Source organism: Trachypithecus francoisi, unplaced genomic scaffold, assembly GCF_009764315.1.
Source record: "Trachypithecus francoisi isolate TF-2019V2 unplaced genomic scaffold, Tfra_2.0 Lachesis_group13, whole genome shotgun sequence".
NCBI lineage: Eukaryota > Metazoa > Chordata > Mammalia > Primates > Cercopithecidae > Trachypithecus > Trachypithecus francoisi.
The window spans coordinates 106,508,631-106,522,300 of NW_022681458.1; the positions used below are offsets into that span (position 1 = coordinate 106,508,631).

Below are 13,670 nucleotides of genomic sequence, written 5' to 3' on the forward strand. Positions count from 1 at the left end.
TGGTATTTATTAATGTTAGTTTTGCAACCTTGGGCTCTATCTTTAAGCCCTGTTTTCTTTTACATAAAATGGAATAATATCGCTTCTCGGCCCTTTTGGCTAAGATCGAGTGCATAAAATGGAGTAATAATACTTTCAATATAAGGTTGAGGTAAGAATTAAATGGAATAGTGAGAACATTTAAAACCTACTCTGGTGGCGGTTTTGAAATATACTTTATTATTAACTCTAGGCAGGTGAGGTGATGGATATATTAATTAGCTTGATTTAATCATTCCATCGTGTATACCTGTATCAAAACAACACATTGTACCCCATACTTATATATAGTTATTATTTGTCAAATTAAAATAAAATTTTAAAATAGAAATAGAGTGATGCATATAAATTATAGCTATTATAAATTTAATAGGAAGAGGCAGTGAAATGAAGCACAACTATGCTGAAGCCTTTCGGTGGCTAGAATTAAACTTGTCTAGTTTGCCTTTCTATAGCTGAACAGGGGCACCAGGACAGACAATATAGCAAGTTTAAACACTGGGTTTTTTAACTTGGTCTTTGCTCCTTTGAGGCCATATGGCAACTTCCCTTGAGGCGTGTGTTGCCTCATCTGTGAAGCTGGACTAATAAAACAGCTCTTCCCTTACCATTAAACTGTCCTGACAATTTATGAGATAGCACATGTCAAATTAATGTGTGATCTAGAACATGCAAAGCCTGCACTAAAGGTACTAGGCTTCAAATTCTTGATTTGCTAATAGACAAGCAAGATTATCTGTACCTATGGATGTAGCAAGTAGCTCATTGTGTTGGGATAAAAACACACAAGCCCTAGAGCCAGAGAAGCCTGGATTTCCACCATGCTCTGATTCTAACATACCGGGTAACCTCGGAGCAGTTACTTGATCTTTCTGAGCCTGGAGATTCTCACCTGTTAGTCATGTATGATTAGACTTACCTCCTGGGGCCACTGTAGGAGGTAAGGGAAAATCCAATAGATTATACTGTAGATTTCAGGTCCTTCTAAGCATACATCAATCTCTAGTACAGAGGGAAGATGGAATAATGGGGTGACAGGAAATAGTTTGGACTGACAATGCTTTCCCTCCCAGATATTACCTGGATTAACATTTCTCTGAAGGAGTTTAGACCAGACTAAGAGTTCTGAGCTCTGAGCAGCAGCTCTCATTCTAATGTAAGTGTTCCTCCTTGTCTCAATATGGTCATCAGACTCTAATGCAATGTTGTTATTTTTTTAAACCAAATTTGATAATTTCTTATGCTGTGTTTTAATAAAACAGGTAGAAATTCCCATAATTAAAAAAAAAGTATAGGAAAAAATAAAATATTTAATTGAGAGAATTTTATCCATGAACTTTTTCTCCTTGTGAAATAGGAAAAGGTGTTTTTCATGAATGTTATCAGCAGAACTCCTCAGTTTGGCAGGAGTATGATTGAAAACTGTAATCTCTATGAGCCCAAGTGTTTGTCATTCCTCCTACTAAATTATCAGGAATATTTATTGAGCACTGGGACCATGTAGTGATCTATGGACTTTAAGTTACCGACTAAAGGAAGCAAGTCACACCCAGCAGCACCTGTGAAGACAAAGATACCTGCACTCATGTCTGAGGGCTGGGTCTGGAGACATATTTGTGAGCTATACATCTTACTGTCTTTAATTTCTCAAAAATCTCTTTGGAAAAGATAAAATTATCTAAAATTTACAGAAGAAGCAAAAAAGATTGAGGTAATGTCAATCTCAAGGAAGAGCAAGGTGTTAAAGGGCCTTGAACATTATTTTTTGGGCCAGTGTTCCAGGCTCAAAGCTTTGATTAGTCAAACACAGCAGACCCTCCATTATTTGGGAACAAATGGGTGAACAAAGGTGTGGATGGTTCTGTGAAGAGGAGGGGGCCACATCTGCTTGACAGGGGAAAGTAAAGAGGAAGGTAGTGCTTGTATGTATTTGAGTGGGCAAAATTCTGGAATCCAGAATAGGTTATTTTTGACATTCAGATTGACCAATTCCGTAACTGGCCTGGATCTGTGGAACGATCTGTTAATGCCATAGTTTCCTTTAAAAGAAAGCAAAATCTTTAAGCATCAGAACTGACTGGGGGGCCGGGCACGGTGGCTCACACCTGTAATCCCAGCACTTTGGGAGGCCGAGGCGGGCAGATCACAAGCTCAGGAGATTGAGACCATCCTGGTTAACATGGTGAAACCCCGTCTCTACTAAAAAATACAAAAATTTAGCTGGGCGAGGTGGTGGGCACCTGTAGTGTCAACTGTCAGGAGACAGAGGCAGGAGAATGGCGTGAACCCGGGAGGTGGAGCTTGCAGTGAGCTGAGATTGAGCCACTGAACTCCACACTCCAGCCTGGGCAACAGAGCAAGACTCCGTCTCAAAATATATATATATATATATATATATATATATATATGAAAGAACTGACAGGGGAATAGATTTGTTTATTTATTCATTCATTCAACAACAATTACTAAATGCCCACCATGTGCCAGACAGTGTACTAAGCACTGGAAGTTCATTAATTAAATGAAAGACTCCTACCCTATGAGTTTATAGTCTGTCCAGAGTAATACAGGCATAGAAACAGGTGCCATAATACCAGCACGTAGAGGACTTAATAATTGCAGGAACTCAACATAATAAAAGCTCTCTGACCTTAAGGAACTTTTATCATCATCATTATCATCTAATAATAATAATAATAAATAATAAATGTTAAGCACTGAGTATTTCTCATCCTCCACCACTAGTAAGAGTCACCTATACAGAGTTTTAATACTGAAAATTTCCTTTAAACCTGAAGACATTCTGACTGGGGTGAGCTGGGGTGAGTCTCAGACATCTCTGAATTGAAAAAACTCAATGGGGTTGAGATTAAATAAAAACAAATCATAATAAATTTCTATATACCTGGCACTGTTCCATGTGTCCTCCTTATAACAGCTCTTTGAAGTAGCTGGTAATATTACCTTATTTTAGAAAGGTAGAAATTGAAACACAGCAAGTTTAAAGTAATTTGTATGGCAGAGATGAGATTTGAACAAAGAAAATCTAACTCAAGAATCCATGCTACATGCCTAGGTGTTTTTTTTTTTTTTTTTTTTTTAAATCACTGTCTGTTTTTGATACTGAAAACTCAACAGGTAACTCCAGGAGGGTTGATACAGGAGGAAATGAATTCCACCAAATGAGGTTTCCTATCAACTCCCAGCAGCAGTCTCTGCTGTTGGCTTTCCCGTTACCATGACACTGCTCTCTAGCTCACTCCTTAGAGATGAAAGTTAAAGGAGTTCCTTCAGCCTCTAATTATTTGAGACTGACAAATAATTAATCATTAGCGCCATGGTTTCTAGAAATATTCTGTTGAATATTCTATTTTCAATATACCATAATTTACCTTCAGTCTAATAACTTTACCTCTTTCATATTATCCCTTTCCATAAAGTGGTAAACATATCTGGCAATTGTTTCAACTAGTCCTTTTGGGTGTGGAAGTGGGGATTAATGTATAGAAGGTCCATGAGGTGATAATTGCTTTGTGTAGCCATCATGACATGCATACATTGTATTAACCATTAATACTTTGTATTCACATTGCATTCATTTATGCATATGTTTGAAACTTCATATAATTAAATGTTGAAAATATGCAGTGAGGCTCTTTAAAGATTCTCTGATATAAATCATACAAAGGATAATATTGATTTGTGATCTTAAAGTGAAAAAATGAGGAATGACAGTGATGACAGCAGTGACCAACATAATTAATTCCAACACTACCTCGGCAAACAATTATCAGTGATCTCCTATAACAGGCCAAAATGTATGTAAAGACATATTGTAAAATATTAGGCATTAAATGACTGTTTCTCATCCTTCACCGCTTATAAGTTACCTATGGAGAATTTTAGTATCGCAGATATCCTTTCAACCTAAAGACATTCTGACTAGGGTGGGCTGGGGTGAGGCTCAGACATCAGTCCATTGACAAAACTAAGGGCTGAGAAATGTTGCAGTAAGCGAGCTGTTGCTATTCTTAACTAGACCACATTGGATACTTTAGGCAGGCATTTGTTTTGTAGGCTGAAAAAATAGAAGAAAACAGAAAAAAAAAAGTACAAAGGAAATGGTTCTTGATCATTTGGTTAATTTATTACAAGGACTCAACAATTAGGCCACAACAGGCCAAAGCTTTGTAGACCTTTGGTTTGCTTAGAAAAATATGAGACTATCATTGATCCTTTAAGGAAAGACTCAGAAAAGGAGGAGCAAGAAGATCATAAGCATGGCTTGAGATTGTCCATGACTTGAAAATACCTTTATGTTTTAAGGTTTTCGCTCTTGAATCAAGCCACGACAAAATAAAACCTGATGCAATTCATCCATTGCTATGTCACAAATCACTGCTGGTGTACTCAGTCCCCTAAACAACCTTGGCCTTCTGAGAGGTTTAGAATTAATGTGGTTTGGGATTTACATAATCCAGTGATTCCCTGGCTGCTACCACAAACCTATTAAATCAGAATGTATTAGAGTAGATTCCAGGCATCAGTATATTTTAGAGATTTTCAAGTGATTCCATTGTGCAGTCAACTTTGAGGACTGCAAACATAACCACTTTTCAACTTTGATGACCCAACCTGAAGTCACAGCTGCAAAACAAAAAAAAAAAGGAGTTCTTCTGTCTTCATTAATCGAGGTTTCCACTTGCTCAGGTCCATCCTCCTGGTTCTTTTCCTGATCTCTCAGTTTAAGTTAAACCACTTTTAATCACTCCCCTTCACCTCCCATCTTGTCCCCACTTGCTGGTCTGTCCCCAGTCCATGCTTCTCACTTTACAACTTCGACTGGACATTGCCTCGCCCAGAAATTTCTAATGAACCCAACCCTACCCAGAGCTTTATACCCAACATACACGTATCACCTGGGAACTTAAAGAAATGTACAATTCCACGCCCCATTTGGGTCTATTGAATTAGAATCTGCAATTAATAAGATCCCTAGGAGACTTGTATGTACATTCAAGTTTGAGAAGTACTGTTTTAGTACACCATTTCCCAAAAAGTCTGTTGAAGGATACTCTCAAGGACACAAAATCCACTGCCTAGATTTTAATCCACACTCTTCTATCTCTTTATAGAACATCTGTACATTCAAAATATATGCATTGAGTGGCAACTATATGCCCCATACTAGGCTGGGTTTAAGAGTATCCAGCTGTGAAGATGGCAGAAGTGGTCCTCATATTCATGGACTTAAAATCTAGTAGGGGCAACTCTAACAAGAAAAGATAAGTTAAGGAGATGAATAGGACGATGTGGGATAATCTACTTAATGGAGGAGGATGTAGGGGGATCTATGGTAGTCTGATAGATGACAGCAGCATTCCAGGGAAAAGGCAGGTCTCTGTGGATACACAGACTGAGGACCTAGGAAGGAAGGGTAGTGAAGAGAGTGGAGTGCCAGCCTCATGCACAGCAGGTACAAACTATACAACTACACAAACACTTGCCCAGTACCTACTCGGTGTCAGGGGGTGGTCTAAGTGCTTTCTTTATAGGCAGGTGTTATGATTAACCTCCATTTTGCAAATTAGAAAACTGAGGCAAAGAGACATTAAGTAATCTATCTGTCACACAGCAAACATGAAAATGCACCCACAGTTATCTGGCTCCAGCATCCATGCTCATATGCACCAATGTACAGACTCTTGAACTGGGAGAAAAACATGATACATTCAAGAAGCTGAAAGAAGGGCCATATGTCTAGAGTTAAAGCAAGTTTTGTTCATGGATCTATGGCCTTCATCAGAATGAGGGAGAGGAGGCGCAGGAGGGTCACTATTCAGGGGGCCCTAGCTTCTTACAACTGAAAATTTCCGGGACCAACCTCATAGTTATTGAATCAGAATTTCTAGTCATGGATCCAGAAATCTGCATATTAGTAATGCTTCCAAGTGATTCAAATGCAATAAAGTTTGAGAATCACAGGTTTATAGATACAATTTCCTCCAAAATTTTCCCCCTCTTATAGTGTCCTTTAATTAACCCATGGTTACTTAATAATATCTTAGTCCCAAGCTATAACCTAAAAATTAGGGTAAATAGGATTGAAATGGAAAGCTGGAAGAAATCTGAAAATTGAATCTTTGCCTCTGTTGGTCCCTGACTGCCAAGCTGTGAAAAGAATTATCTGGGCTTGAAAAGTTGGCAGCAAGGAGGGACCACAGAGACTTAGAACTATTTTCATTACAATGCCAATGATTTAAACAACTAATTGAATCTCTGGAAATTGGAGTAAAATGTAAACTTCCGTGAGGAACAATTATTTCACATGCCCTGTGATTCTGCTGCCTTTACCCAATGCTAGGAAAAGACTCTTTAGTAGCAGAGAGAATTTTCTTGAATGTAGAATAGGTGTACTAGCAGTGGCTTAAGTAATCTCTGGTCACCAGGGCACACTGGCTCAACAAAGTTAATCTGCTTCCCTATGTATCAAGAGATTTCAAAAACTCCAACACCAATTTCGGGCTGCTGGTGGGGTATTCTCTTAAATCCAGTCACTTTTTATAACAATTTAACAGGAATTGTACTAAACTCTCATGAATAAGAAGTTAAAATGAATAGCTAAACATCAACAAAACTCCATCATCATAGATTATATTATTCCCTTGCATCTTTTCAATATTTATCTTTAAGAGCCTGAAATGTTTTTAGGTACATTATCATTAAAATTCCCAAAGTCAGTCTCCTAGATGCTGTCTTTCAAATGGTTCAGATGATGCCTTTCACATGGTTCAGAATAGAGACAGAAGCTTTTCTATCCTTGCCTGCTTTGAAATGACATTACCCTGGCTATTTAACAAACCCTGTTCATCCAGTTCATTTACTTTGGATCTTCACTCAGAAAAAAACGAGTTTTGGAGAGTTTCTAGAAGAGATTGTTGTTTCCACCCCCCAAAAGATTAAATAAAGCACTGTATTTTCAAAGTACTTTCTTATTCAATGTATTTATTTCCAATTCTATCCATAAGCAAATCTCATTGTATGCTACTACATTAATTCTGTGACAAATGATCATCAAGAAGATGAAATGCCATAGTTATAAAACTTCATGCTGGTACTCCACCGTTGCAATACAAAGATGATAATTTTCAACAGGTGCCACAGCTCTGTTTTCAATCACTGAGAGGTGTTTGATGACCATCAGATCTATGTCAATAGTGGCCTTATTTTCATGTCACTCTCATGAAGTGATGCCATAGATACGTGAGTCAAAGAGCATGTGAAGGATCTTAGATGCACACAGCTGGAATTATCCAAGGAAAATAAATCTCTGACAGGTTCTCTCTCTGCAGAACTGCATACTTTCTTCTTTCTTCTTCCAGGAAGCTGGTGTAGCAAGAGAGCCATGCCCTGCTTGAGAGGACATGGCTGCCCAGAGAAGCCCAGGGACCAGTGGATGAGACTCACTGAACTCCGGGCATTAGAGGTAATATTCTTTCTGTCTTTCCTTTTCTTGGATTTGCCTTTTGTAACCATGCAATGGTAAGATCCAAAGGACCAAGGCTAGTGTCTGAGACTAGGAGAGAGGGACCAAGTTATTAACTCTAGATCTTAGGCCAAAATGGAGTTTTGGGATGAGGATTAATTATATCTTCACATGAACTAGCTCATCAGAGAGCTGCAATAAGCTTTGGGGAAAAGATCTGTTCTAAGAGAGGGGTAACTTTAGCATATACTCCTATGTGTTCATCTAGGACTTCACTATTAAGTATCCTGGATTAAATCCCTTCAAATATACCCAGATGTATAAAGTATCACCATTAAGAATAAAGAAATACAAATCATATATTGCCAATTTCTGTACTTGTTGAATACTTCGTAATGTATCTGCTCTTGTACTCCATGTACTTATATTCATCAGTGATGTGAGCATTGTATTCAAGCCCTATATTCTAATGAGAATACCTGGAACTGGGGTCCAGACACACAAGAGCCACATAGAAACTGTGATAGTGATGATGCTTTATAAGGAATCACATGGGAATGACTGTTCCAAATGCCACAATGGGGTTAGCAGAAGATGAATACTTCTGCAATATATACAGGTGGAATTATGACATAACAGAATATAAATTATAAAATAACAGAATATGTTTTCTCTTCCAGGCTCCAATAGATCTGGAAATACAAGATTTCATTTACAAACTTTACCAAACTCGTTTCCAGGGTAACAGGCAAATGAGAGAGAGAGAGAAAAAAAGGTGCTTGCATTCCACAACCTCTCACTTACTTAGCTGTGGAGAAACAATCAGGTTAGGGAAGAAAGGACTAAGAATGCAGCATCCACCTACCTGCTTGGCACATCCTTGGACAGGGTGTCCACTCACTGAAAGCAGTCACAATACAGTCTTTTTTGCATGGGAGAAAACAGGGGCGCACGGTTTCAGGTCGAGTAGAATCTGGACATCTGTCAATGTGAAGAGACCATGTCAATGCCTCTTTGAGAGACTAAGTGGTTGAACACAGAACTATAGAATTTTAGAACCGAAAATATTAAGGCCCTCATGTTCCTTTAATAGGTGAGGGAAGAAAGACGCCTGGAGGTGGAGCTACTTGCCCAAGCACTCTTGCCAAAGAGCGCTTTGGCAAGGTGGAGCTACTTGCCAAAGCTGGAGGCAGAACCTGAAGCAGACCTCAGCTCTCTTGACTTAGAGACCAAAATAACTCTTCACTACACCAGTTTAAAAATAACCTCTGAAACCAATGAAAGATGAGTGCTGAGAAAGTGTCTCACCATCAGCATCAACTAATTTTATCTTTTTCACAAGGAAAAAATTGAAATACTCTTTTATATGTTTTATTCAGGGTGATATATCAAATTAGCAATATTCTACAAAAGAAAGGATTATAAAAGAAATATAAAATATATTGGGAAACAAAAATCTTTGATGGTCACTAAAACATACTAGGAATCTTTGATCATTAACAGAATTCTAGACTACTTAAATGATTAACAAGTATTTCTTTCCCTTTCTTTCCTTTCTTTTCTTCTCTCTCTCTCTCTCTCTCTCTCTCTCTCTCTCTCTCTCTCTTTCTTTCTTTCGAAATGGAGTCTCACTCTGTCCCTCAGGCTAGAGTACAGTGGCACAGTCTCGGCTCACTGCAACCTCCACCTTCCGAGTTCAAGTGACTCTCGTGCCTCAGCCTCCCAAGTAGCTGGGATTATAGGTGCACCGCCACGCTTGGCTAATTTTTGTATTTTTAGTAGAGATAGGGTTTCACCATGTTAACTAGGATGATCTTGATCTCTCAACCTTGTGATCTGCCCTCCTCAGCCTCCCAAAGTGTTGGGATTATAGGCGTGAGCCACCACGCTCAGCCATTTAACAAGTATTTCCACAGAACACATAGACTGAAAAGTTGGAAGAAGCAAAATATGACAACCTGTTAATAACAAATATACTAGCCAGCATTAACAAGAAAAAAGATCTTGATTTTATTATTTTGCTGATAATTAATTTAATTCTCAGACTTGGGAAGAAAGTAATATAAATAGTTAATGGATTCACAATTATTTGGAAAACTAAAGTCTCAGCAAATAGCAAGCAAGTTTTTGTTCGTTTGCTTGCTTGTTTTTAGAGTGGAGATGGCTAAAAATCACGTGTATTGTATTCTACAACAGTGTTACACCAGGAAGAAAAACAGGAAAGCACTTTACACTATACATTTGGTTTTTAAATTCTGTTTCCCATATGTTTCATATAAAGAACAGAGATGCAGTGTGTGTAAAGTTTAATAGTGTGAGCTCTGTATCGGACAGCCAGTGCTGAGTTAAGTAGTCTGCCTACATTCTTTCAGCTACTCTTAACAGCAAGGACGAGCATTATAATCTTCATTTTCATATCATAAGCTGAGGTGTTGAAATGATAGGTAATGGACCCAAAGCTTCATGGAGACAAAGCACCTGAAAAAATTATGATTGAATAAACACCAGTCTGGCAAGTTTAAACAGATAATTAATAGACTTCCAGTAAGAGAGAACACAGAAAAATGGAAAAGAGAAAATTGATGAGGAAATAATGGACTAAACTACTACAGAATTGAAAAAGGGATAATTCAGAGTGAAAAACCTAGGAAGTGTATACAAAATGACCAATATGCAAATACAGGGACTGTCCAAATTTCAAACACAAAGAAAACGTTAATAGGAGAAACTAGCAATCCCAATGCTTTGGGAAGCTGAGGCGGGAGTATTGCTTGAGGCCAGAAGTTAAACACTAGCCTGGGCAACACAGCCAGATCCTGTGTCTACAAAAAATATAAAAAATATTAGCTTGGCATGGGGATACATGCCTGTAGTCCTAGCTACTTGGGAGGCTGAGACCAGAGGATCACTGAAGCCCAGGAGTTCAAGGCTGCAGTGAACTATGATCACACCCGTGCACTCTAGAGCCTGGCCAATAAAGCAAGACCCTATCTCTATAAAAGAAAAAAAGAGAAAGAGTGAGAGAAAAAGGAGGAAGGGAGGCAGGGAGGGAGGGCAGAACAGAAACTAATAACTGTTAGGGCAAAAAGGAAGAAAAATGGGTCATCTAAGAAGGGAGAGGAATCTGACTGACATCAGACCTCATCAACTTACATAATTATAAATCTGAAAGCATTTTCATAGTGTTAACATTTTAGAAACAATGCATAGGCAAAACACAGAAGAATAAATTTTGTTTTGGGATAAAATGTTCCAAAACATCATTCTGGTCACAGAGAGTACAGGATGAGAGCTAGAAAGAGGAGAGAGGATGAGAGCTAGAAAGAGGAGAGAGGATGAGAGCTAGAAAGAGGAGAGAGGATGAGAGCTAGAAAGAGGAGAGAGGATGAACACTGGATGTCCTCCTCCAACAAAGCAGGTATTCAGAGAGTTGATCTAAACACAAATGAAATAAGAAACAAAATCATTATGAACAAAATGTTTGTGTCCCTCTCAAAATCTGTATGTTGAAACCTAACCCCCAAAGTAAAAACATCAGGTGGTGGAGCCTTTGGGAGACAATTAGATCATGAGGTTAGAGCTCTCATGAATGGCATTAGTGTCCCTTATAAAAAGAGACACCAAGCTGGCTTCCTCTCTGTGTTCTCCACCATGTGAAGGTACAAGAAAGTGGCCACCTGCAAACCAGGAAGAGGGCTTTCCCTGGAATTCAACCATGAGGTGACACTGGTCTCGGACTTTCAGCCTCCAAAACTGTCAGAAATAAACGTGTTTGTTGTTTCAGCCACCCAGTCTATGGTATTTTTTCTTATAGCAGCCCAAACTGACATTGACAAAGGTTCTAAGGAACTTGATCAAAAGTACTACTGTAACCAACCAACAGAATGCCAACATTCTGGGAGGAGTCAGAAGAGGAACTAGTGAAAATGAGCTGAGGTTGATTACTTTCATGGGAGTAAATCACGGAATGACAATTTTAAATTGATAAATACAGTGCTGAAAAATATATAATTTAGAGTTAGGAGGTAAACACCAGAAAGGGAGAAGAGCCAGAGATATACACTTGAATTTGCTTGTATCCACATAAAGATATAGGGGAGGTAGATGAGGAATGAATAAAGTGGTTGTTGGTGACAGGGAAGAAGGAGGGAAGTGGGTGAACGAGAGCCGGGGTAGCATAAGGCTTCCAACTGTTCACCTTTTTATAGTTACAATTAGTGAACTATGTGTCTGTTTTCCCAATCAAAATTCAGAGAGAGACAGAAAAAAAATTCAGCAACTGTTAAAAAGTGGTTGTGCTATACAAGTACATTTTCTGGCTTTGATAATGTACTATGGTTATGTAAGATGTTACAGCTGGGGGAAGCTGAGTGAAGGGTACATAGGATCTCTCTGTACAATTTTTGCAAGTCGTTTTGGATCTATAATTATTTTTTTAAAAAGTGATTGTGTTAAGGAAGTAGGATATGAAGTAGAGGAGGAGGTGGTTGCGAACCTACTGCTTTCCACCATCAATCCCTCTATTATTTAACTAATACAATAAAACATGTAACACTTTGACAAAAATTAACTAAAATTAAAAGATATATACTCCAAAAAATGCTCATAAATTCATTCTTATTAGTGGCATTAACTATCTTGAATACATATATACACACACAAGTCATCTATCAAATAGATTGATTCAATGAGCATAACAAGAGAAAGAAAGATGACTGACATTATCAGGATACAGTGTTATTTAAACAAGCTACTCTGGTAAGGAAAATTTATATCATACTTTAGTAAAGATAAGAAAACACTAAAATCATTCCTAAGTCTCTTACTAATTTTTTAAGGTCTTCTAAAAATGAATTGACCTGCCATTTATTCTAACTCCTCTTCAACCTCTCCTGGTAGATAGCTGGTAATGAAAACACAACTTGAGCAATGCCGACTTCCTGTGCCCAGGAGTCACAAGGGTTCCCACATGGACCCACCCAACCCTCAGACATTCACAAAACAGCCTGGAAATTTTTGTGGTGCAACACTGCAAACTTTCTATAGAGAGTTGCTAACTATCTCAGGAACTTTACCGGCTTCAATTAGGAGTAGGAGTTAATCTCTTTTAGGGAACTGATATTGTCCATTTTATCGACCCTTTATTGGCGTCACTCACCACAAACACTCACTGAGTAATACTTGAACTCTCCGTGATATGGCCCTTTCTCTCTCAAGTCCAAAAGAAAGAGTATCATTCCCTCAAGAGCAAAGGTCAAGCTTAGGTTACAGTGCTATCACAGAAGACATGAACTGTGGGCTTTCCTGGAAATGCAAGTTATTTTTGGTTTGATAAGGGCCAAATATTTTCTTGCAACTGAAATTGTCTTTTTGTCACTTCCCCTGCCAATGAGGTTTACCTTTTCCTCAGGGATTCAACTTTTCTTCCTATTTATCTACACATTGTCTATCCTTTCATGCATCGTCACATTTCCAATTTCCATAAATTTTCTCATAGTCCTCAAAAATAGTCTTTGGCTATTAGCAACCTAGGTGCGCCCCAATTTCTTAAAACGGTCAAGTTGGAAGTTGGTTTTCTGTATCACTGTATTGTCACTGACAGAGAAAAGACTTTTGATAACTTTTGGGCTGCTGATGCTGTGTGTGTACATACATGCACATGCTGTACATCCACTAATTTTGAGTGCCTTGATGGCAGAATTTCATTTTATATCATGTCTTAAAAATCCCATATTTAGCTCAGTGTAAATGTTTAGTAACAGTAAGTGAATGATTGAATAGTATTCTGTGCTACTGAAGCCTGAAGACAACTAAATCCCTGGGGAATATTAGGCTTATTTCTCCAGCTATTTCCTCAACAAAACTGAAGCCTTGAAACCCAGAGAAACAGATGGATTCACTTTTTAGTTAGTAAGCATATATGACCCCTTGCCTTTTGTCAAAATTTAACTTCCCGCTTTCATGTAATACTCTGATTTTGGATTAGCAATGCTCTCCATAAAAGGGAATAAATTCTATTTCAATGAATATATTTTCCTGGACTTGCACTGGAATGTTCTATAACTCTTGTCTCTTGGCTTCATTGTAGGCTTCAGTTTTATTTATTTATTTATTTTTAAGACAGAGTTTCTCTCTTGTTGCCCAG

At 38.2% G+C, this 13,670-nt stretch overlaps 1 protein-coding gene across 1 annotated transcript in view; it reads right to left on the bottom strand.

Moving 5' to 3' along the window:
• Positions 1–13,670, bottom strand: part of THSD7B (thrombospondin type 1 domain containing 7B) — a 927,497-nt gene that overhangs the window by 438,399 nt on the left and 475,428 nt on the right. Inside the window, 1 exon segment of the mRNA XM_033231647.1 lies at positions 8,391–8,506. Coding sequence (XP_033087538.1) covers positions 8,391–8,506 — 116 coding nt within the window.